General features: G+C 39.0%; 1 protein-coding gene across 3 annotated transcripts in view; it reads right to left on the bottom strand.

Moving 5' to 3' along the window:
* The window catches only part of Jarid2 (jumonji and AT-rich interaction domain containing 2), a 196,580-nt gene that overhangs the window by 106,400 nt on the left and 62,763 nt on the right, over positions 1–27,417 (bottom strand). For all 3 annotated transcript variants that reach the window (XM_060372398.1, XM_060372397.1, XM_060372400.1), the window contains one exon: positions 3,155–3,290. In XM_060372398.1, coding sequence (XP_060228381.1) covers positions 3,155–3,290 — 136 coding nt within the window. The remainder of the gene's footprint in view (positions 1–3,154; positions 3,291–27,417) is intronic.

Below are 27,417 nucleotides of genomic sequence, written 5' to 3'. Positions count from 1 at the left end.
TCCTCACCTGCTGGTACTGTTGTGAAAGGTTGTGGAAGGAGATGGTTTATCTGGAGGTTTCCCAGCCTGGCCACAATTCCTATCCATGCTCTATTTCTATAGACGCAATGTGAGCAGCTGCAGCCTCACGCTCTTGCTGTCATGCCTCCCTAGGAACTGTGAACCAAAATAAACCCTTCCTTCCTGTCACACATAACAGGCAATGACAAGTCACTCTCTTCTCAACAGACTCCAATGTCTTGAATCCTCGATGTTTTTGTTTGTTGGGGGAGGGGAAGATTCACAGAGCATTCCCAGTAAGTGGAGAGAAGTACACTCTTACAAAAAAAGGAGCTATTCCCGTTGTGGTAATTCTATTTTCTGGCTCTCCCGAATAAAACTGCCAAACTTTGCTTAACATAGCACCTACTTTCAATAAAATAGCTACCTTTCTGAGAAAGATTTTTTTGTTGTTGTTGTTTTTGGGATGGGAGTGAATGGTGCTGAGAAAAAGTTCTTTAAAACACCACCACCACCACAAGGAACTCAAAACTCAAAAGCCCTGAAGAAACCTGATCCACTGTACAGTGACAAAAATGGTCTTGGAAGATATCAAGAAGAACCAGACACTAGCATATTCACAGCAATTTAACAACCAAAACTGAAATCTTTATAACAGTATCTTTTAAAAAATAAGCCAGCTGGTCATGGAGAAGGCTCTATAGTCAAAAATACTAGATGCACATGCCTGCATCATTTTTTGTTACCCAGAACCCACAGTAGGTAGCAAGCCTACCTAAAAGCATCCTCTAAGCAAGATGGGAGACTGATAATTGCCCAGAATGTCTAGTTAGTCTGAAGTACATAGCCCATCAGCAACATGAACGCTTCTTGTTTGCCTCAACAAACAAAAGATGAGAACTGAGTCCCAAAAGCTATCTGCTGACCGCCAAGTTCACACCCTCTAACACACTAGATGACAGTGATAGAGACAAACAGATCACACTGGACAGATGGGTGGGTGGACAGACCTGCCATGTATCTATAATGACAGGATTTGTCAGGCTGAGGCAGGAAAATCATATCACCACAAGTTTGGGGTCAAGCGTAAAAGCAGAGCGTCCTGACAAAACCTGAACTTTCACTACGCACATGGTGCCAAGTTAAAAGCTTCAATCGTAATAGGAATGCCTTTTGTAACTGTCATTATACCCTCTCCCTCGGTATTTTCACACTATTACAAAGTCAAAGCTAACCAGATGGCTAGCAGCAGTGGGTGCTGCTACAATGACTATCTTTAGTTTCTGCTCTTTAATCCAAATAATACCATTACTAAGCTCTGGACAACTGTCTACCTCCTTTTCATAATGTCTAATATTTACCAGGTAGGAAAAATTATACTGAATTTCTAACAATGGACAAATATAGAATCTTACTAAGGCACTTCCTGCTACTCTTGGATAGGATAATATTCCTGTTTACAAACATAAAACAACATCTAATCAGTAGCTGCTATTCCTCTACTCTTGCTCTGGATTTTAATCCGATTCTTCCTCATCATTCTGTGCTCAGACATTCATGAAATACTATGATACACAGTACTGTATCTGACAAAATACTATGTTACACAGTGATAATAAACCAACTCTACAGAGGGCTTACAGTTTACAGTACTGCAACGAAGGAAGGGAAAATGGCTTCTAGAACTTACATAATTCTCCAAACAGACCTGTCAAATGTATGTTGGCTCAGAAGAGCATTGACCCAAAAAAAAAAAAAAAAAAAAAATCAGAGATACATAGAAAAAGGTAGAGTCAAGGCTACAGAGGTAGCTCAGGGTTTAGAGTGCTTATTATTCAGAATCCATATGCAGCTACTTGGGCACAAGGTAAGCACACGGTGCACAGGTAATACACGGAGGCAAAACCACACATACACATAAGGAAACTCCTACATTAAGTAAACCAACCAGGTGGAGTTTGTGTCTTCCTTCAAGTTACCCCAACTGAAGACAGAACACCAGCTTAAGACAGCAAGTTGGGTGCACAATGGAGTTCACAGAGGGGGTTTTAGAAAACCCTCCCATGACCCTACGAAAGTCAGTCAAAAATAGATCCACTCTGTAAATACTAGCTCCAACAAGAAACCATGAGGTATTCAATTAAGGCAAACAAAAGAAATCTGAGGCAACACAGGAGCAAACAAGATCCATCTCAAACAAGGATGAAGCAAGTTAAGGCCCCCTGATTTCCATGTCTGCACACACATAATCATCATATACACACATGAGAAAGAGGAAGTATAGGGAGGCAGAGGAGAAAGGAGAAAACTGGAAACCAAATGTGAACTATCACTTGGCACTAGGTACACTATATGTGCGGATTCCTGTTTCCAACACTAAGGTCTCCTCCTGCACAAAGTGGAACATAAACAATTCATTCCATAACCTATAAGCAATTAAGATATATGCCATAGACTATGAAATGTACCACAGCTGGAGACAGACAACAATGAAATTGTTTTCTTAGAATCCTACTGAATGTCAGAGAAAGTAACAAACATGAAAGCCAGTTCTCTCCAGGTTTTCCAGATCTGTTCAATTAAACACAGAAAGAGTATCCTATTGTGACTGGGGGTTCTAACCATTGCACACCCACATCTTGTGGCAACTAGCTAGACCTGGAAGACAGAAGCATGCTCACAGGGCTGGTGGACAGAGCACAAGGAACAGTAGGCCTTTAGGATATTTCCTTATATAACCAGGACAAAAGGCAATTGCAATAAGATCATTGAAGGGTTGTGTGCACTTACTGAGTAGATTGAGTACACACACACACACACACACACACAGAAACACACACACACACACACAGAAACGTACACACATACAGGAGCAAGAAACTAATTAAGTTTACAAAAAAAAAAAGTGAAGCCTGCAATACATATGCAGCACATTCAGCTTATGACCTCCAAAACAGATTAAAGCACATTCCCAAATTTATTTTGCAATACATTAAGGAACATAAAATAAATCTATAAATTGAATAGGATGTCCAACATATATATCTATACAGCCTAAATTCCTTAGCCCAGCAAGCTTAAGCTTTTATGAGCCCACTCAAGTCAGAACATGACAATACAAAGAGACCATATCCAGTTTCTACTGTTGACTCACCATTTACTGTTTTCAGGCTCCCTGCAATGCCTTCTCCATGCTGCCTTTTTTGTGCATTCTTAAATTCCTTCAGAGACAAATAAAGGACTTTCCGTACCACTCTTTCTTCTGACCATGGGATACCATCGCTGTCATCCTATAAAAAAATGAAAGGGGAGTTACAAAAACAAACAAACAAACAAACAAACAAACAAACAAAAAAAAAAAAAAAACAGGCACACTAATTAATTCAGACTCAATTTTCAAACTGGGTATGGTGGACACATCACTAATCCTAACACCTAGGAGGCAGAGGTAGGTGGATCTCTGGGGGATTTAGGTTATCCTGATCTACCTTAGCAAGACCCTAGCCAGGGGGCTAGAGAGATGGCTCAGAGGTTAGGAGCACTGATGGTTCTTCCAAAGGTCCTGAGTTCAATTCCCAGCAACCACATGGTGGCTCACAACCATCTATAATAAGATCTGGTGCAGGTATACATGCAGCCAGAATAATGTATACATAATGAATAAATAAATCTTAAAAAAAAAAAAAAAAAGATCCTAGCCAGCCAGAACCATTACTTGTTCTTGTTTATCTTTGGGGAAGGGGTTTGGGTGTCCTGTTCCTTACAAGGATTATTTGATCCAGCACCTGAGTATAAAGTGGTAATACATTCCTTCTGCACAAATCCCAAACTAATCCTCCAATGAAGGAATGCAAATATCCTAATTTCCTCATGTAACCCCAATATCTACATATACTTATTAAAAATTAATACTGACATTAAATTTTTCCTAACAAGAATCAGCAAAGAAAAACTGTGGGTTTTTTTTGTTTGTTTTTGTTTTTTGTTTTTGTTTTTAAAGAAAAAGAATCAGCAAAGAGTTGTCAACCTCAAGACCAGGTGTAAATAAGACCACACTATATATAAACAACATCAAATGTATGTACAGGACCCTATATAAGCAGTGTTCCCTTGAGAAGTGGGTAGAATACTGTATATTTTTAACTGTTGCCTTCAAAGAGTTTATAATTCCATCATTAAAAGCTGAATTGGATACCCATTAACCCTAAGGGACAAATGAAGAAAACAAGCTCTACAAAGTACAAATGAGGTAGTAATTTTTAACCCAATGATATTACATGACGAAGGATGCAATTCAGTGGTTGAACCAAAGAGCTACAAGCTACAAAAATGACTACAACTCATGACTGGCAAGATGGCTCAGCAAGCAAGAGTTCCCTATACAAACAAGCCTTATGATCGGAGTTTAATCCCCAGAACCCACGGGGAAGGAAGAAACCAACTCTCAAAACCTGTTCTCTGAACTCTACATGTGTGCAGAAACATTTAAATCAAACAAACTCAAATGAAAATAAAAGTATAATTCTTTGTTCTTAAGAGAACAAAATAAAACCACATGGTGGGGAAATAAAGAACCAGTGTTAATATAAAGACACAAGAAGAGGGCCCGAGGGGCTACTGAGAGTTAGGGCACATGTCTAGCATGCATGAGGCCCTTGGTTTTGTGGGTCATGGAAATAGCATATGAAACCAGTGGCTACTAAGAAACTAGGAAGAAATGCCTGTTCAGGAAACTAGGAACAAGATTTTAGATTTTAAAGAGTTTTCTGCTAGCTAAGAACATTAGAAGTTCTGTCCTATGAACCTCTGTAGGTTGATAAGCTAACAATCACACACCAACCTATGAGAGCATTTTATAATGCTTTAACTTGATGATTCCTCTAGGAATAAAGAAAAAAAACAGATCTTTAGGTAAAAGCAGTATTCAAAACACTCACTTTTTTTTCCATCCTTCTTTCTCCTGTAGCAGAACATACACAATAGCTCAGAACTGTCATCCAAGGCATAAGTGTTGTAGGAAGAACTTGGTTTTCATTCCCATCACAACAGATAATGTAAAATCTCCACAGAACTCAATGAGAAGACTATACTATATTAAGTCTTATCCAGCTCTTAAACTTCTAAACTCTGCATAAACACAAGCTTACTTCTTAGAAAGAAGTCCAACCACATAAAAATTTTAAGTCCTACATACAGCTGCACTCTGATCAAGCTTCAAGGATTTCCTAGAGCAGTGGCTCTCAACATTCCTAATGCTACAAACCTTTAAGACAGTTCTTCATAACTGTAATTTTGGTGGTGTTATTATTTGTAATGTAAATATATTTGTGTTTTCCAATGGGCTTAGGCAACCCCTGTGGAAGGGTCATTTGACCTCTAAAGATTGAGAAAGGCTACTCTAGAGGAAAGTAATAGCCCACGGAAGGAAGCAAGATATGATTTCCACCTTGCCTTCCACCACTAGCCCTCCTTCACTCTTGGTTGCCAAGATATTTCTGATGCAGGGCAGCAACTTTAGAGGACCAAGAGAAGCCAAAAACTATGCCAATCTAACCAGAAGAACACAAGTAACTGCTAAACCTCTAATGAGGCTCAAGTCACCAGGGACCTTCAAAATCATGAGTAGAACTAGAAACATGAAGGCTTTTAACAAGACTCCATTTGTGGAATACAAATAGTTAATCAAGAAGTAGATTATGTGGACATGTAACAGAAGAAGAGTAAAATGTGGATAAATTGATTTTCCCTAGAATTTTCATGCAAGCTCCTCTAGCAGGTTACCTGCAACCACAGGTGGGAGACTTATTAGGCTAAAACCCACCTCTTTTTAAAACAGAAGGGACCTATTCATTCAAGCTGTCAGAAGGAATTCCCATTCTTTTCATCTGTATCTCCACAGCAAACAATGACGTGAGATTATAAACTATTATTTCCTCCATCAACAGTTTATAAATCATAAAGCCCCAAAATAGTTTTGTCTATGAAACTCCCATAAAGATTTACTGCATTCTGTGAAGGCTGGAGTCTTCATCCTGACTCAGGCTCTAGATAAGAGAATTATACGCCTTTAACTGAAGTCTATGTGAAGTATAAGCCATGTGAAATGGAAATGCCTACAAAGGAAGCCACATTCAAGGTTGAGATGCTGACATCTGAAGCTTTATTACACCTATAAATTCTTTAAATGCAGGAGAAGCAACCTATGAATGACATAGATTATATGGTTTCAAACACTAGACAATAAAAAAAGAAAAAAAAAAATCACACACATGCTAACTGTTGTTTTATAATCTGTATCTCACCAAACTTGTGACCTTAATAAAACGACTGTGCTGGTTAGGTGATAATACAGAATATTCCACATTAAACTCCCTTTCACAGCTGCAGAGCTGTATGCGCTGTGTCATCCTGTTGCTCCCTACTGTCTGCGCACAGTACTAAGTCCTAGTTAGCCACTCATACTGCTGTGAATATCTCGCACCCATTCTGCTGTGACTATCTCCTCATTCCGAGTGAGGTGCCTTAGAATGGTCTACAGAATGACAGGATCAGGACATAAACCTGAAAATACAAAAGCACTAAATAGAGGGCTTTCCAGCCCGTAATTCCAGCACTCCGGAGGCAAAGGCGGGGGAGAATCTCTGTGAGTTTGAGGCCAGCCTGGTCTCACCAAAAAAAAAAAATCAAAAAAGGAGTCTCATCTTCTCATTCATTTCAACCCATTTTTCCCATACTTGCCTTTCTACTACTCAAGCTTAGACAACATCTAGTGTGAAGTGCCTGCAATTAATTTTATTGCCTTTATAAAATATTCTCCCACAGGGACTAATGCAGAAGCTTGGCTACATCTCTCATTCTCAGCAACCCATTTATTTACACATTGCCTCCAATACCCCCACCCACCCACACGGAAGCAAGACAACATTTTTCTTCTGAAAGTAGGCATGGACATAACCTAATAAGCCTAGCACAGTACTTCCTGACAAATGTTGCTCACCCCTTACTGCTCTTACCACATCTGTATAAGTTCCTGCTCCTCTATACCTTCCCAAGCATATCATGCTATACTCTAGCCCCAAAACCTTTATCACATAAACCTGAAAAACAGCCCAGAATCAGTTTCTAAAACCATCTCTCAGGTGTTGAGAACATTGTCGTGTCTATGGGAGTACAATGGTGAAAAGAAATCCCACAAATCCAAGCAACATGTCCACTTCTAGTACAGTGCAAACAGCAACTTATCTGACAACCACTGAAGCAATCATAAAATGTACTTTTTAAAGGGGTGGAGGACAGTTGTTCAGGAAGCAAAATTTGTCATATAGTCATAATGCTTTCTACAAAAATTAGAATGCAAAATCCCTAACTGATTCAAGTTCCATTAACAAGGAGGTTACTGGGCACATCAGACCAGGGAGACAGCTCAGAAGCTTGATGGCATTTGGCAGAACCTACAGATGGAAGAAGGGAACCAGCTCCACAAAAGTGTCCCTGGCTTCCCCACATGTGGCAAGAACAATGGATTGTGGGTAGGGAGCATGCACTAACAGTTAATAAGCATCCTATGCTGTTAAAGAGACAAACAGTTCTCCAAAGGTTGCACTATATATGGGAAAGATGAAAATACATACTTGCAACTCCAACCTCAGACCACATGGACTTAACCAGTAAGTGCTGTTAACAAATGCAGATCCTAAACCTGATTTATATAGGTCTCAACATATGCACCCTAATCAAATTCTCAGCAGACTTCTGTGTATGTAAACTCCAAAAATACTGCTGTGCATAATGGCATCCCAAGCCCATGTCAACTGCACACTCTTTCTTGTTTCTCTACAACACAGGCTAAGTAAGAAAACAGTGAGCAGCATATCAAAGATGGCTTCCAATGCTCATCTACTGTTTTTATTACGAATGCTGAAACCACAAAGTCCACATTAATATTCCTAAGAAGTCTTTCCTCTGGCTTCTCAAGTAATCACAGAGCCCAAATAGAGAGGGGAAATATCACAAGTCCTGTTAATCATTCTTTGTCTCTGTCATACCTTCTTTTGATTATTCCACATGCCATGAGTTGGTGTGTTTGAAAGATCAACACCCAGGATGAAACATGAACCTCAGAATCTGAGTTCTTTGTCAGAGCAGGAATAATAGAAGCACAAAGATTACATCTCTTTCCCAAAAGTCATCCCGAAATTTGACTATGTCCTGCAACATAGCAACACTCTAAGTAAGATATCACAATGACTACAAAAATCCTCTGTGCAAGGGAGGTACAGGAGTTGAAGCTTATTGTATCACAACAAAGGGACAAATTCAACAAGTATCACATTTATCTCTTGCACAATCTCCTAATAAATGAATGCAATAGTTTCTTTCTGCATCAGCACCCCCAAATGACAAAAACAAGCATCTTTCAAACACACCCAAACAGAAAACAGGGGAATACAATACAAGCCAACCTGTAAACATGGTGAAAAATCACTTTACTTTCTACGAGAGATTTTTTTTTTTTTAAAAGAAATCTACCTTTTTAAGAGTTATTAAATGCTTCTACCTCCCTTCAAAGTCCTCAGGATTCAACTAATTCCAGCTGGCAAAAACCAATTTCCACACATGACACTTAACAGGTGTGGACAAACTAAAATCCCCATCTTGGAATTTTAGCAAAAACATGTTTAGACCTCATAAACCAAAAACATCCACAACATTGATATATAGAAACTGCCTGAATAGCTGTTTCAGCTGCTGCTCTCCAATGACAGCCAATTCCTCAATAAGATGGGGCACCCATGAGACTTCAGTTTGCAGAGCAGGTACAGATGACCTCCTTGGAGACGGGGGGAGGGAGGGGGGAGACGATGACAACGACTATGAAAAATGCTGTTGTCTGACTTCTGGGTGCTCACTGATAGCAAGACAAGCCTTCAACATCTATCTGCATTTTGTGATTGTGACTTCTCTGCTCAACTTAGCCTCTAATAAGATCTGCACTGAAGGTAGTAGCGTGAAAAAAACTAAGAAGACAAAATGGGAAAGCCTGATGGCCATTTCCTCCTCCATGGTAAAATGAACAGTAACTTCTTCATTGATGCCTTTTGACTAATATTTCAGTTATCTGCAGTTATATCATTCCACTCAAGAAAATGCAGCTGGTTTCAACAACAGTTTGGAGAGAAAACAGGGAAAACAATTAAAATGGTGGCTGGAGAGATGGCTCAGTGGATAAAAGCACAGACTGCTCTTTAAGAGAACCCAAGTTTAAATCTAAGAGCAAGCATGGTGATTCACTCCAGTTCCAGGGGATCTGAAGCCTTCTTCCGGCCCTACTGGATTTGCTGGAACTATACACACAAGTGGTGCACAAGCATGCAGCAATCAAACACCTATATAAATATAATTAAATAAAATAAAAATCAGGTTGGGAACTCACCAGTAGTTCTTGATAGGGACTAAACAAATGTTTAGTAAACACCTGGCACTAAGTGAAAGTCGGCATGAGAGGCACTGCCAAGAGAAAGGCTGAAAGGTTAGTTACCACTTCAACTTGGGACATGATCATTTTCTTCACTTTGTGAGAAAAGTTCCCCTCCACAGAGTTCACCCAAATCAATTCAATACTAATCCATGTGTTTAAATTCAGTGTTTTATCTAAAACAAGAACAGCAATTGTTCACACCCAAAAATACAATAGCCAGACAGAAAACATCCTAAGAGAGGGGTTATACAGCCTGAATTTGGTTGTAAAATAAAAACATAATGAAGTTTCCTCAAAACACACTTTCCGAGTTAAAGAAACTGGACTGAAAACTAATGCAAGGTGTTTTACTCCTATTAAATAAATGTGTACTTATCTTTGATTACTGCCTTTTTTAAAGCTACAGTTGAAATTGGATTAGGAACTTCTGCTGAAAAACGATTTATTGCATAACACAACTCTGACAGCCTGCACCTCAGGCCACCAGCTGAGCTTTTATGAAAATCTGCTGGGTAGCTGCCAAGTCAGCTCTTTTGGCATCTGAGAATGTCAGGCATTCATTGTCGGGAAGGCAGTGGCATGGCAGGAAGATATCCACACATTGTCCTATGACAGGATGCATTCAGAACAGAGAAGTCAGGGTTAATCCCTCCAATATCTTGTCTTCTGCCATATTCAGATGTCAGATCTACAGAAGGATTATTTTCAAGAACCCAGCAGAACTCTGAACTTTAACTGATCTTCCCTAGAGGGAATGAAGAAGGTTAAAGATGAAATAAATTTAACTGGGTCTTCAAAAAAGGAAGGGTGTGGTGGTGTGTGTGCCTATAACCTCAGCACTTCAAAGGTGAAGGCATGGTAACCTCTGTAGGAATGCACTCCAAATCCCTCAAATATAATGTCCTAAATAGCACTATGTACTATAGTAGCCATCAGTCGTGGTGGCCACTGTAAGTCATACTGGCCACACTTCAAGCACTCACACAATATAAATGCTAACTCACCTATATAAAGTTTATCATAGGGAGTTGTGCTAGACAGCACTATGCATGACACTAGACAAGATTTCAACTGACCATGTGTGCTATTTGATTATGCATTTTATTACATCATTCTATGTGCCCATCCACTTAACAATCCTGCAAGTGATTCCAAACCTGACTGCTATATACATAAAGCCATTCCACCCTACAGGGAAGGTATTTAGTGATCTGAAAATGTCCCTAAACCTCCCAGAAGATTATGCTGCTGTTAAATCCATTGAATACATACAACCATCTTGTCAACTCAGCACCCTATGCAGTCCCAAACTGGCTTAAAAAGAAAATCAGAGCATATTTCTAGCAAAGAGATCTAAAGAGATATGGTATGGCTTCTACAAAATATGGCTCCTACTGATGTGTATTGCTTTCACATGTAAGGCAAACCACTGACTGTCAAGACCATTTGTACAAGACAAGGCAGTTTACAGTGCCTTGCATATACACAATACTTTCATATGCTTTTAAATTACTTTCCAAAAACCAGGCTACAAACTAAGACTTCCAAGAATGAGGCCACTAAAAATCCATTTCCCTACTTAAGCCAAAAATGCAGGCCTTTAAGCAATGGCAAAGAATTAGTACACTCCTTCCAGCAGGGTGTAGAATATTACTGGAGTCCCTTCCCAAGGCTCAATCAGTATCCAGCTAAGCAGAAAACCTTCAGCAAAAATAAGCAACAGTGCAAACACATACTGCTAAGGAATTGTTCATCCAGACAAACTATAACAGTCATTAGATTTTTACTGATTACTCTCAGTCTACAAGGGCTGGAGAGACAGCTGGCTGCTCTTCCAAAGGTCCTGAGTTCAATTCCCAGTACCCACATGGTGACTCACAACCATCTATAATGAGATCTCTTCCGCCTGCTCATTCACATGCAGGTAGAATACTGTATAAATAGTAAAAAGAAAAAAAAATTTAAAAGAAAGTATCAGTCTACAAACAAACTCTGACCTTAAATGTTACACTAGTTTAATTGTTACAGAAATAGGTAAATTGCGCCTTATTCCACTGTGATGCTACCTATGTATTATAAACTTGGAGCTCTGCTGTTGTTACATTCACTTTTGTGTTGTGCTATATATGATAAGAGGCTGGCCTGCCACCTGCTGTGCAAGAGTAAGCAACAAACCCTGGCAATACTGCAGGGTTGTAGGAATACACTACAGACTCCAGCTTACATTTATTTTGGAACCAGGAAATGTCTTCTGCCATTCAATTTATGAGACATAGACTTCAACACCAAGCAACCTCCCCTACAAGGTTTCTGCCACCAACCAAACCCTGTCCCAACGTGCTTCTCTCCTCACATGCTCTAAAACAACTCTTCTGTAATGAACAAGACACCTGCAAATCCAGGGGTGGGAGCTCCGAAGTTCTTAGATCCCATCAAGTTTTATGATCTACCTAATGCTTCTTTATTTACTTGATTCTCACAGGAACACAAAAACCCTTATTGACAAGGTGTCAAGATTTCAGGCAGAGATCTTTGCCACTGTAAATCAAAGCAGAAGCCAATGCAATGAGTACTCATGTTCCGTGAATATTGGACCATAATTTCCCTGTGATTCAACTATAAATCAACAGTGGACTTTCTCAAGAAACAAAGACAACAGTGCACTCTCCATTCTTTTTTACAGCCATGCACACACAACAGGAAACAATTCGGTTTCATTTACCAGCCATGACTATCTTAGTTACCTACCAATGGCTCGTGGTTTTATAAGACAAAGCAATCAATTCCATAAGGCCAAGAGCCTTACCACAAGAGCTTTGCTGTAATAGGAATATACTTCCTATATATTACACCAGTCCTAATCTCAAGATGAACTTTAGTTCCATTATACACTATTATAAAAATCTTTCTATTTCCTCTCCCTGTCCCCCTGCCTTACCCACCCCCTCTGTATAGGTCACCTTCCACTTGTTTTTTGAGACAGCATTCCACTAAACCAGGAGCTCACCATTTCAGCTACTCTAGTTGGCCAGGAAACACCAGAGAACTTCATCTCCACTAGCACTGAGGTTACAGACACAGTACACTGGTGCACACCTAGAATAACTCAGGTTCTCAGCAGGGCATAGTGGTGTATACTTATAATCCAGGCGGAGGCAGATGGATCTCTGTGAGGCCAACTAGTTCTACATAAGAGCAACAGAGAGAGAGGGGGGGGGGAGGAAGGAAGGAAGGAAGGAAGGAAGGAAGGAAGGAAGGAAGGAAGGAAGGAAGGAAATTCAGGCCCTCACTTTAGATAACTGTTAAAACAAAACCACAGATTACCAGACTATTTTATTTCCTCGAAAGCAATTGCCTGAAAATGAGACATCAATATTTGCCTAAATGGGGGTGGAATGCAGGAACCATCTAGAGGGGAGGCAGAGCACCTGCAAAGGCTCTAGATGACACTGAAGTTTTTATTTGCTGAAAACCAGCACCTGCCATCTTTCAAGGAGCTGAAATATACTGTTCCACAGCTATAAATGAATGAGACAAATATCCTTTAAGCCTTTAAGTCTATCGAGTCAGTGATAAGCAGGTTCTGTTCTCTCATCATTACAAAATGATAAGTGATTGCCAGAATAGCAGCATGGGTACACAGGACTGACTGTTCTATGATGCTATCAAAGGGAGAAAGTTTGAAAAGGCTGATAATTATTTTATTTGTTTATCCACTCATTCAGAATGTGTGTGTGTGTGTGTGTGTGTGTTAACACAGAGATCAAAGGACAATTTATATTATAGGCATTGGTTCTCTGTACCATGAGTGTTCCAGAGATCAAACTCTAGTCACAAATGCATTTAGACGCTGAGCCTTATCACCAGCCCTTAAAATGATTTGACAGAGCACTCCATCAAAAACAGTAATTAAATGCAAATCAAATGGTTAAAAAAAATGTATATTTTTTACCTTTACATTAACTAATGATGATGAAACTATTTTAACAAAGAAAAACTTTAAATCCCTGATAGAACCCAATCAAAGTCCTGACCTCAAAGAAACCATTTTCCAATTTTAACAGACTTTCCCACAGAGAAACCCAGCAGGTACTCCCCCAGAGTAAAAAGCTCTTTAGTAATTATCATAAACAGAAAAGGGAGACAACTATCTGAGTGACACTGCAGAACACTAGGAAAAGCACCTGTGACATCAACATCACAAAAAGTGACCAACCAACGAGGAGAGGGATCGGTGGGGGAGAGACAAATTTCCTTGAGTGAGACACAGGACAGATGCTTGTGAGCTGGAAGGAGCCTGCAAAAACACAAGATGCAACTACATGCCTTATTAAAGAGAAAACACTGGAATTCAACCCAAATAACTTTCTGCTTTACAAAGAGCAAACTACAACCCACATGGAGCAATCCACACTTAAAAACAACAGACAGAATACTCCGGGTGTTGTTTTTCCTACATTTGTTTAAAGCTTTTTTATTACTTTTTTTTTTAAATTAAATTATTTGTATGTGCACACTCGCTGTTGCACCCTCAACCTATGCCAACAGGTACTAGGGAGATGGTGTCATTTCTTCTTTTTTTTTCCCAACCACGAACTCACACTTGGTTTGCAGCCCCAAGTATCTCTATCCACTGTGCAGTCTCACAGGCCCATAAAGCTTTTTTATTAATGTTTTTAAATCTCTAGCTTAAAAAAAATAAAAATATTCTTTCTTCTCTTCTAAGGAGTTTAAAAAGCCTCCATATATTTATTAAAAAAGAAAAGTGTAAAGGACTTCTCCATAAATGCAACTGACAGTTACTAGTTCCCTTGTACCTAGAAACTACAGCTTATATCCACTGGCAGTTTTTTGTTTTCTTTTGTTTGTATTGAAAGGGCTTTAAAAAAATTAAAATCCATACTAAATCTGTGATTTAAAGCTAGTGTTGACTGAAAAGTGCTTTTGAAAGTCTACACATCTCCCCTCTTAGATCCTCCTCACTACTTTTGTTTGCTTTCTTAGGACATTGGAGAAAGTTCTCACCACATATTCCAGGCTGGCCTTCAGCTCAAGATCCTTCTCTCTCAGGTGGCCCAAGTGCGGGGACTATAGGATACCCCACTAGCGTGCTCTTGGCTGTCTATCAGCAGCCATATTGCTAACCTAACTGCAAAATCCTGTGCTATAAATGCTTATCGCTGCACTTACTGCACTTTGTTCTGCACAGTCTAAACAAATGTTCATATAAGATTACTTGAAGAAATGTACAACACTCACATGTAAGACCATTGGGAGGTATTTCTCCCTAACGGTTAAGCCAAAGGCTTTGAACACATCAGAATAAAACTCTGAAAATCACAAATGCAGAATGCTTAGGAGTTCGGGTTTTTTTCCTGCAGTGTTTCCTGCTCATCTGACATAAGACCAAATATCCTCCTGCTGCTGCTGAGATTCAAGGTGTGCATCACCATACATAGGTACAAGTAAGAATTTTAAATATGAGAGCATAAAACAAGTTGGTTTATTCCTTATCACCACTTTGCTCCTGTATTTAGGCTTATTATTATTAAACAAAGGATGGAGAGAGAAAATAAGAAGCCACAGAAATGGGGTTATGTTTCATTTGAGAAGCACGTGGAAACGTATGAAATACAAAAACTCAATGAATTACATATCAAAAATTAATGAAACTATAAAAGCTTAATTTGACTTAAATAAAAACAGTTTAAATCAAATTTTACTTTAAACTATGCCGAAATATTAAACCCACCAAAAATTTAACTTTGTAAAAAGTTAGACAAAATACTCTATTGGCTGACAAACATAATGCTTGTAATACCATCTCTCTGTATGCAAAGCAAAACCACTTTCTTCCAACCAAGTAAAACTTTGCAGACTTCTGAGTGCAAAGTAATTATTAGTGCTGCCACTGTAAACAAAAAACAAGTTCATCTGAAATGTGTTTAAATCTATGAATAAGAACAGACAGTTCCCCCATAATTTATGCTCACATACAAGCTGAGACTCAAAACTGCTATTCTAAAATGACAGGATAAGATTTTTTGAGATTCACTCACTTGGTGACCAGGTATGGACGAGGAGGAGCCCATGCTCATGACACAATGTTCTTGGGGACTTTTAGTATTTCTCTTGCTGTGGCTAGCAGGACTGTAAAGCCATCTTTCCTATCTTTTATACTTCTTTCCCTATATATACTTTCACTTCAGCTGAATCTTCTCTTCATCTGTTCTTGTTCAATCAAATACTACTTTTCCCAAGTGTTCTCTGGCCATTCTATAGCTACATTTTAAGTAACTGCTTTAACTTTCCTAAGAACATCTATAAAATGCAAAATCTTCATTTATATAAACATGAACTGTATCCTAATGGCTTACTGACTAAATTAGTGGATGAATTCCAGCAGGAATGTGGCAAAAAAAAAAAAAAAACCCACAGTCATAGTCAATATTTGCTTGTTCCTTTTAGGGGGTTGTTATTTCTCATCCTAAAAGGGGGAGAGGTGTTGGGGACCTCAAAGAGGTCAGGTAACTCAAGTAGCTAATCAATTTAAGCTTGGGTCCACATCACATTATAAAAATTTGTGAAGTCATGAAGGCATCCAAATGGCTACTTGTTAACTGTGATCCAGTATCTATGTATATGCTCATCTCTCATCTGATAGGTTGTGCCTGCTGCTCAAGAATACAGGTTTTGTACAAAACATTTAATTTATGTATTATTAGAAGCACAAACAGCATTATGTGTGTACCTGCCACCTCTGATCCTGGGGAGAAAGAAAGATAAAATTCAGCCTCCTTATTTTCAGTTACTATCTAAGTACCTACCAGATACTTTAAAGCATTCTTTTTCAGAAATCCAAAACAACAATCCCTAAGCTACAAACAGTCTAGGTGTTGAGTGAATACTTTAGGGGTGAAAACCCAATTGCTAGCACTCTTTGGCTTCCAGTGGCTGCCTATGTACCCTTGCTTTGCAGACCTGTCTAGGCTCACGTGCACATATCCACTTCTGATCGCCCTGCTCTTAAGTAAGGACCTTTGTGATGACTACTATTCAAAGACTACCTAATCAGACAGTCTCTGATCCTTCAACTAAGCACAAAACCTCTTTGACTTGCTACAGTAGGTCCCAATGTCTGTGGATAAAGAAGCAGGAGCTGTATGTGAAATACACCTCCAATGCGTGAGGAAAACCGGCACAAGTTCCTGTTTTAATTTTGCTGAGTTCAAGCAGTCAGTTCCTTGAGGATCTTGCAATGTGAACACCTGGGTGGTCAACAATAACTGGCAGTTACATAATAATATAGAACCATCGATTCTCAAATCTTTGTTTCTCTCTAGAAACAGGACACTACTTAACTGAAAAGTGGAAGAAAGTTCTGCCCTGAAACCATAAAGTTGGCTCAAAGGTTTTTCTGCTGCTTTCATTTTTCAACAAAGAGGATGGGAAGGTAATCACTGAACTGTGATTCCTCCCTACCTTCTAGGCAGACAATTAATGCTGTTGACGTACTTCTATCAAATAGTATTCAATTTTTAAATAAAATTTTACCTGTGCATTTCAATCTCTAAAGTCCTATCTTCAGTCCTAACACTGAAATCCAAATAAAAGTGTGGATGAGAGCTTTCTCAGAAAGACCAGGTATAAGATTTTTAGTAATTTAATGGGCAGCAACACAGTAAGGTACCCAACAGCACTAATGTGGATAGAAACTCAAAGCAACATCACAGAGAGATGACACTCCACATCCAATAGCAAAACCAAAATATCTTCCTACACTGTGCTTTGGTTTGAAAAGCAGCTTGGCTATTCTTCCTATAGTGAGTACCCATGAGCTACCATACAAATAGCAAGACCAAAACCAAAAACAAATCCAACACAAGAAAAGCAAACCTATTTAAAAAAAAAAAAAAAAAAAAAAAAAACTCTCCCTTGTAAACATATATTCACACTGCCTACAGCATACTGACCCACCCGGAATCCATTTGCACTAATGTCCACAAACTAATAAATGTGAATTCCTGTAATTCAAGAATGTTTTTCATCAATACAAAGAAGTCTCCAAATGTTGATAAAACTGGCTTTCATGACCCCACTCCCCCAAAATCTGTTGTGCTGCTAGCTTTCACAAGGCTTCCCCACCCTTTACTGTCAGAAGTACGCCACTTTTCACCGGTCTGCATCGGGGCCCACAGCATCCGCTCTCTGTTCCCTACATGTTAGGACAACCACATGAAGTAACAGATAAATTCAAGAGAGGAAGAATAAGCACAAGATGACCACACACTTCCTTCCTAAACCTTAACTCAGACTTCCCAACCTGGGAACACATTCTCTGCTTCATGGATGCAGACAGCAGCATTCCATGTGTGCAGTGACAGCTTGTATGTTGTGAGGAAACTGCAAAGACAGTGTCACCTTAATGCAGGTCCTAGAATGAACTTAATGATCTAATGATCCCAGGAGCTTTGATTTTGTAAATGCCTAGTCTCCCTCAGAATTCTCAGCAAAACATGAAGTGTATGTTACTACATTAATCTGCGTTCAAGACTTCAAGAGACGGGGAGGAAGCAAAGCAGACTATTGTTTACAGGGGGATACTTCTGCCTGTCCCTTATACAAGCTACAGAGTAGAAGAGTGCTACTTACTCTGAATACATGAAGAAGACTTTATCGGTAGTATATTTCAAAAGAGAAGAAAAAGAGAAATCTACTTGAGGTACTTCACATTCTCTGATTCAGCACATTATTTTTTTCTTTAGAAAAAGGAAACATACTACTCATTTTCAAGCATGTCCAACTTAACTATAACTCCAGTTCCAGGGTATCTGATGCTCTCTCCTGGACTCTGCAGGCACTACATGCATATGGTGCACATACATACATTCAGGTACAACATACCATACACATGACATAAAAATCAGTGTCTTCAAGCATGCCAAAACGAAGTTTGTTCTCCTTGCTCAAGTTTCATTTTCCATGGTCTCAAGTGCTCAAAAATGATTAAAAGCAAATTCTATAACTAAACTGATTAATATTCTTAGTAAGATGAATTCTCACAGCATCAAGCACTTTTGCCTAGGACATAAATAAATCATCCTCTTATCCAGTATTTTCACAGTAGACAGCCTAAACCGTTCATACCAATTCCACGAAAGTGTAAATGTTATGTTTTACTATAATTAATCTCTTCTTGTTCCTGATAAGTAAAATTCATGAGAAAACATTCACTGCTCTGTGGTTCTGAGCATCTAGTGGGGACTGTGGGATGAGCTGTGAAATGGAGCTAATATAGTTTAAACAGAACCAAGCATCCATCTAAGATGTGATCAGAGAAAAACGAGTCTGGAGAGCCTTGAAAAAGAGCAAATACATCAGGATGTCTCTTTTCTTGCTAACTGAAGCAAGCACCAGTGGCAAAGCATCCAGCTTATTAAACTGCATCAGTGGGCCACACAGCAAGAAGCCTAAAATAACTTCCCAGTTCAAGCCATACAATGTATTGTTCACCCTTAGGGGCTAAGAAGGGATGTGCACACAAATTACATTGATAGGGAATACGGCTTGGCCACAAGAAAATAGCTGTGAATCAAAGAATAAGAACATAAGCAGAGGGAGGGATGCAGGGATGGGAGGGGTTGGAGGGAGGAGGCTACAACTGGAATACAAAGTGAATAAACTGTAATTAATATAAAAATAAATAAAATTTAAAAAAAAATTTAAGAACATATACCCTGCTAGTAACAACACTATATCACACATACACCTAAATTTATAGGTGCCAATTCACTTCACGAGTGAGATCCAGAAAGAATAAATGATGGTTAGACGTTCATGGGAAAACTAACAGCCAAGGCCACATATTTCATTAGCCCAATTCTTTCCGTTAAGAACCTGTGGTATTAACTCATTACCTTTCAGAAACTGTCTGGGTTTGACTAAGAAACATTTTTTTTTTTTCACTTTATTGCTTAACATAAACTTGCTGAGGTTTTTTTATTTTCTTCATTATTGATAAGAACTGAAAATACTAAGAATTTTACTTAGAAACGATGATGGTGTATCCATTTAAAAAAGAAAAAGAAAAAAACTGCCAAAATGAGACACTGCCCTTCTCTTGTGGAAAGTCCCTACAGGAGCTAAACTATTGGTACAACAAAACACTAGCCTGAGGCAGGCTTAGAGTTCCTCCCTTTGTGGTACCCAGGGTCCTTTATCCTTCAGCATTTCCTCAGGAGATCTTCCAGGCTAAAGAGCCAAAATTCAAAGCTTTTTGCCAAAACTGTCATTATCAAGCTTCCAATGCCAGAATCCAGCCCCACTTCTAAAACAGTTGTCTTTAATTTGTCCTCTACCTACAGACTGGGAAGGAAAAAAAAAAAAAAAGCCCTTGAAATAGAAATAGGCATTTTCCAACATGGAAATAGTGCTTTACTGAAACCACTCTACAGGCTAACCCAATTAGGCCCACTTCTCTCATGCAGGCATAAAATGGAACACAGAATGTGACTGTGGTAGTAAATGGAAATACTAAAAATATACCTGCCCACAAAGTTCCATTCTCAGATGGAACATTTTTCTATAGCAACTCCCATCACCAAAAGGAAGTCCCATCTTCAAGTAGAAAATAAGATCTAAAACAGAAGTTATACCCCTCATCGATAACTCATCACATCCTCTAATGGATAAGAAAAATATCCCCAAGAAATCAATATAAACATTGGGGTCAAAGGTCTAGAACATTATGCTGGGCTATACTATAAGGAGTCTCACTGGAAATGTTTTCCATCCCTAAACTTAAAATTCTATTTCGGTCCAAATGCTTTTTTCATCACCTTAATTAACCGGTGTTAAACTTCAACTTCCACCTGTTTGCCTGACTATACTACAAAATACATTTAAGAATACATATGTGTTGAAGAAATGGCTTAGTAAGTAAACTATACAGAAATTTTAATTCAAAACATCCAAAGACCTTCTAGGTCTGTGTTACTAGGCTGGAATATGAACAGGCCTTTAATCCAGGAGACAGATTTGAGTTCAAAGTCAGTTTAGAGCAAGTTTCAGGCAAAGAAAAGCTTAGGTCCAAGCCAGGTGACACACGCCTTTAATACAAAGTAATGAAGGTAAAGTTAGTTTGTAGAAGGAAGTACGCATGTTTGAAAGTGATATATAATTGAGTGGCAGAGAAAGATTTGACAGAACAGGAGACACCCAACTCTCACAAGAGAAAGGAAAAAGGGAAGCTACTTAAAGTGCAAGAGACAGAGAGGGGGAGAGAGACAGACAGACAGAGAGAGAGAAAAAGCTTGACAAATACTGGTGAAGACAGAACCGGCCAGAGAACAAAGGAGATTAGAAGAAAAGACTATAGGAGTTAGTTTGAGGCGAAGCAGAGCAAGCAATTCAGATTGCTAAATCAGACTGAATAAGTCAGCTAGGAGAGGAGTTTGAGACAGAAGGCTAGAGTTGAACAGCCCAGAGTTAAGTAAGAATAAGAAAGGATGAGCAAGACAACAACTGAAACAGCCGAATAAAAGTTCTTTTACAGTAAACAGCTTGTCACCCAAGCATGAAGACCTGCATCAGGGCTCTCAAAGCTGGCCACCAGACTATAATCTTAGTGCTAGGGGGCCGGACACAGAAGGATCCCTGAGGCTTGCTGTTCACCTACTCTAGTTACATTGGTGAGCCATGTCCAGTGAGACCCTTTCTCAAAACAGAGCATGGAAAGGGCCTATAAAGATGGCTCAAAGGTTAAAAGCACATGCTAGTGTGTGTGTGTGCACGCGCCAATGTGAAAGACATGAGAGCAACATTAGTTTTTAAAAAGCGTTCTAAAATAGGTCTACTGCTTTACTGTCCACTTTACAATCAGCTGTTTACTATGGGGAAAAGTGAGGCAGAATTCACTCACGGTGGTAGTGACAACCTTGAACAGACCAGAGGATATGTACACAAGGGCATCAACCAACTGCAGAAGAGCTTAAAGAAATAGGCGATACCAAAGCCACTAATCTGCCCTTCATACCAGAGACCCATCAACATAATTGAAACCAGAATGTGGGAAAGCCAAGAAAACTTAAAAGAGGTGCAAACATTCATAAGAGGAGGAGCTGCATGTATTTAATTACTTCCACTATATGCGACAATTAAGAGTAAGTAGAGGAAAACCACAGACAGGAGACATTAAAGAAAAACATTAAATGCAGATTATCATTAGTGTTAACAGGAGTTTCCAATACCTGTCATTGCTACTATCTAATATTAAGACAGAGGGGGGAAAAAAAGAATTGCTCTCCTACTAAAGAAATGAATTCGTCATGGAAGCCAGATTCTTTGGGAGAGGAATTTTTAAAAGTACTTCATGGACCACAGTCACATTCAGCAAAGAGATGACTTGGTGTACGTTTGCCAGGATTAAAAAGTCAGAGCCTCTTCAAAGCTTCCATCTACATCTGACAACAATCCAAGAGAAGGATTTCACCAGACAGGATTCACAATATTGCAAAGGCCAATAGCTTAATAACAGTGAGCATCTACTGAATGGATTCTTTATATCCACTGCAAGTAAACTCTCAGAACAGAAACATGGTTTAAAAAAAAAAAATTAAAAAAAAAAAATGCTAACTTGCCTAGGTTGAGATTAAGAGCAGCATGGAAACTGCAGCCCAACCTCTGTCTCCACAAGGCTAAGCAAGCCCAAAACAGGTCACAGGGACCCAAAGGCTAGGTTAAACAGAAAGGCAACCCTTAAACAAAAAGAAAAAGAATTCCTCTTCAGAACATGTCCAGCTCAGAGAAATAAAGTCTAAATGTGTACTAAGGAAAAATGAATTTATAAAGCCTAGAAGGAGTACAAAATGCACTTAAAACGCTTTTGATTTTATCCCTAACAACACAACATTAGTAAAACATCAACTAATTTATAATACAATTTGGAGTAACCAAAACTAAATAAAGATTTAAAGATATATGAAAAGCCATTAATAAAAGCACTACAGCTAAGGCTTAGGGGCACATGCCATTAAACCAAGCCCTACGAAGGCAGAAAGAAGCAATCCGATATCCGAGTCACAAGACCAATGCTTATGTAGGTAATATTTCCCAAAAAAGTGTCAGGTGTGAGATACCTCCTTTTTGAGTTAAAAAAAAAAAAAAAATTACTGTTAAAGACACAGAACACAATTTGTTTGCAAGCCAGGAAAAAAAAAAAAATCAAGCTGGAACTTACCTGAAAACTTCCTCCCTGAAGATTATCTTTCATAGTATCAAAGCTATGAAAACCACTGGAAGACCATTACCCAGTGCTAACTTTAAATGCTACAATCCAATGCCAGGCAATGTCAACTGGTTCAATAACTGCAAGCAAGTTACAGGGGTAACCCATCACTTTCTAATTGAATTTGAGGCATGCTCCACAAATGTAATTTATACTTGGTACTGTGAAAACATGGTCACAGGCGAGATTACAGACACTGCAGGGGAGCCTAGCCATGCACGCTGTCATGTCAAGTTACCTTATAAACACTTAGGCTTTCTAAACCTACTGACGGGTACTACCCTCCACTTTGGCGAAACAAAAGAACTTCTGCGGCAGTGGGCAACAGTTAATGTGAAAAGGGACTGAGATGCTCCCTAGATGGAACGTCTATATCAAACTCTGCTTCTAACGCTCTGGGTGAGGGGACAGAAAAGAATGACGATCCTTTGGGGAGGAGCGCTGGGAAATGTTGCCTTCCAGACATGGCATGCCAATGCTTACGATTACCTGATCTCAAGCTCTCTGCCCTCTTCTGGCCTCCATGGGCACTGCACACATGTGATATGCTTACATAAATGCAAAACACACACAGAAAATAAAAATAAAATTGGAGGGAGACACAGAAAAAAAATTCCTCTTACAATGTTGAGCAATTCTCCCACATACTAATACCTATAGAAAGCTCTTTCCCAATCATATAGGCGACAGGCAGTAACAAACTGTGTAAACCATACATACCTTCGTGTTCACAGACAAAACAGGTCTACTAGTTAAGGCAATGCATGTACAGAGTGATCCTAAACCATGAGGAGTTGGGTAAGAATGTCCACTTCCCAAGCCATCCAGGTGAACTATGCTACATTCCTGAACTCTCTAAGTGGGCTGGAGATAAACTTATATATATGTATAGATAAGTAGTACGTGGATTATAAGTCTTAGAAATAAGTCTTCAGACTACAACCCAGGAAAGCAGTAGGCAAAGCCACTGACTACAATCCCTGGAAAAAGCCTGGAAAACACCTGCAGCATCCAAAAAAACACAGAGAAAAGTCACATTAGGCATGAACCATATATATGTATCATAACCATATATAATTATATAGATATATAAATGTATATCTTGAAACTACAGTGAATTTGCCTCTCTAGTTACGTTACGGCTTTTGCAAAAACAAATTCTATCTTCAAGTATCCATAGAAAAGATGGAAAACAATAACCAAAAACAACAAGTACTGATAGAATGCTTCAAATATATACCATATTTTAATGGAATTTTCTGCAGGGTGTGCTATTAATAAAATTAATGTAAATACTAGTTGATATCTGTAACAGTGGAAAAATTTTGAGAGCTAATGACATTACAAAAAAAACCTGTAGACAAGAGACTGTCAACCTAGGACTGTAGTTTCTGTAGAAAATCTATGAACTGGTAGCATAAAAAGGCTATCCAGTTGTCAACTCAACTACAATCAACATATATATTCACAAGATTAGTGTATGTTCACACAATTCATGGATAACAAATATATTATCAAAAAAGTCATGGATAAGTTATCTGTAAAATCAGAGTGTCTGAGAAAGTTATGACTGGACAGTGGTAATGACTACAAAAACTAAAAAACTAAAAACTAAAAAAACTGCTGGAAAAAAATGCTGAAAGCCGGATGTGCTGGCACACACCTTTAATTCCAGCACTCAGAAAGTCAGATAGCTATGAGTCCAGGACCAGCCTGGTCTATGAATTGAGCCCAGGACAGCCAAGGCTGCACACTGAAGCCTTGTCAAAACAAAACAAACAAAAATGCTGAAGCCTAGGAGTGCAGGTATGTGACACAGACAATACGCCATTTTTGGACGAGGTTCTTTCAGTCCATTTACTTAGGTTCCAGGGTTCAAACCAAAGTAAGCAGACTTGCACAGCAAGTTGTTCACTTGCAGAGACATCGTGCCTGAACCCTGATAAACCTTTTCTTTTTAAATAGACGGATTTATCAGATTTTAGGATAACACTTGGTAATTTCTCTTTCTCAGCTGAATATGACCAAGTCAACACACACACACACACACACAGCACAACAAAGCACAACACACATATGGTAAAAAGATACTAGATATAGAAATTATATACAACATTCAAGAAATATCCATTGAATAAATTTCAACATCTTTCCTTCCAAAACTGCCTTAGGGATTGAGCCCTAGTGAGTTTTACAGACACCACTTGAAAGAAAATACAAAAATCAAACTTGACTTTGTAATGATAAATTACCTTCTGATTCCTTACAACTCCAGCAAACTGCTACCTGCTTTTAAGAGCCATGTTATCAACCCTGATCTACAGGGCAGGATCAACACCACCAGGGAGCTTCATATTCTCAAGCTATTTTTCAAATAGGTCCTCTCCAAAAGTAAACCTAACATTAACATACAGACAGAAAAATCTCAAGTAAATCCCAGGCACGGAAGCTAGTCTATGACTGCCATTGTTTTTTAACATAACAATTCACTGCCAGTCTCTCCTTGTCTGGTTGGCTTACAGTCTTGTGATGCCAAAACAACTTGATCTTATCCAGATCCTGCTTCTCTCAAAGATAACTGAAAAGCATTATTAACTCCTAGAACATCTGCTAAATGTTGGAGGCCACGATGACAGGCTCTCAGACTACCCTTCCTCCCCTTCACCTGACCATCTGTAGCCCAACACTCTCTGATGTACACTATCCTAGGCTTTGTTTTTTTTTTCTGCAATCCAGTTTAGGGGGAGGTTACAGCATGATATTCATCATCACTGAGTTCAACCAGTAATAATAATGCCCATCAAAACTGTAGGACTCATTTGGTTGCATGAAGGGAACTTAATAACACCCTTCTTTAAAAGTTCGGGGGGGGGGGGGGAATCACAGAACCAAACTTGAAAGGCATGTCTAACAGCCTTTTTTCAAACTCCTAAAGTAGAAATGCGAAAGCAAAGCATTCAGTCACACCGGACATAATGGTGCACGTCTTTAATCTCAGCAATAGGAAGGCAGAGAACTGTGAGCTCAAGGCTAGCAAGCCTTGTCTAAATAGCAAGTTCCAAGCCAGTGTGATGGCGCATACCTGCGCTCAGGTAGACAGAGGCAGGCGGATCTCTATGGATCAAAGTCCAGAACAGCCACGGCTACACAGAAAAACCAAAAGAATATAAATATATATTTATATATTTTTATCATCACTAAAACATAACTATACTAACATAATTGCATAATAATAAGATAAATTTACAGTAGAGTTAATGCTAATTTTTAAGCAAAGAAACCATGGGAATACCCCTAGGAAAAACACATATGCCTACTATGCACAAGGTGGCCTTGGCTTCCACCTGTAGTCCCACAACAAGAAATTGTAAATACATCTCTGATTTTTTAGATTTTTTATCAGTGTGTTGTTGTGTGTATTCCCATGCTGGATTCCCACAGATAGCAAAAGAAAGCACTGACTGCCCTGGACTTGAACTGTGGGTGGGTGTATGCCTCTACGTCAGTGCTGACAACTAAACCAGGTTCTCTTCAAGATTAGCAAGAGTTCTTAACCACTGGACCATTTTTCCAGCCCTCCTATACAGTTTTTAGTACCCAAGAAATTAACATATCTATGAACTTTAAAGTTTCTTAAAAGCTTATAAAAAGAAAATATGTAACCACGCAGTTCATTAAGAAGATGAACTAAACAATGGAAGCGCTACTCTAATTCCATTGTAACAGATTCTTAGAGCAAACATTACAGCAGACACCTAGATTTCTGACAACTCAAAGTAGATACCCTGCTCTGGCACATAATTCCATGGTTTAAAATGGGCATGAGTGCAGGATCTTGGCATGGTAAACAAGAGATATTCCACAAAGTGCTTGACAGGAGAGACAATGTTTTAATTTAGCTGCATTACAGAATATATATAATCATTAAGAAAGATAAGTATTTTAAAAATTCTGTTTTGTGTTTTGTTTCTTGATGTTATCCTGGGGCTGGAGAGATGACTGGCTAAGCAGTTAAGAACACTGCTCTTCCAGAGTCCTGAGTTACAACCACATGCAGGCTCACAACTGGGATCTGATGCCCTCTTCTAGTAAGCATGAGTACATGCAGACAGAGCACTTGTACACATAAATTTAAATAATAATAATTTGTCTATCCCAGCTGCCTCAAATTCACTATGTACTGGAAATGACCTTAAACTTCTGTATCTATTTATAGGCATACACCACTACACCAGGTTTATGTAATGTTGGAACCAAGCCCAAGGCCTCATGCTTTCTAGGCAAGCAGTCTACATCAGGGCATGGGTGTAGAGATCAGAGAGATCCTTGTCGGGGGTCATTTCTTGTCTGCCATATGGATCCCAGGGACCAAACTCAGGCTTGGCAGCAAGCAAGCACCCTTACCTGCTGAGTGATCTTGCCAGCCCTCAACTACTTTTCAATGATTTCTAAATGTTGTAAGATGAAACCAAATTACACTTCAAACACAAAACAGGGTTTCAACCACTCTCATCAAATGACACAGTCTCAATATTAGGTAATACCATGTAAGCCCTTATATGGATCAGTGCAGTGTACAACTTGATCCTACTCATACAAACCTACCCCTTTACTCTGTCATTATTCATTTACATTTACTAAAGTTTGGAACTGC

Source organism: Meriones unguiculatus, chromosome 19 (genome assembly GCF_030254825.1).
Source record: "Meriones unguiculatus strain TT.TT164.6M chromosome 19, Bangor_MerUng_6.1, whole genome shotgun sequence".
NCBI lineage: Eukaryota > Metazoa > Chordata > Mammalia > Rodentia > Muridae > Meriones > Meriones unguiculatus.
This window is presented reverse-complemented; position numbering and strand designations above follow the sequence as displayed.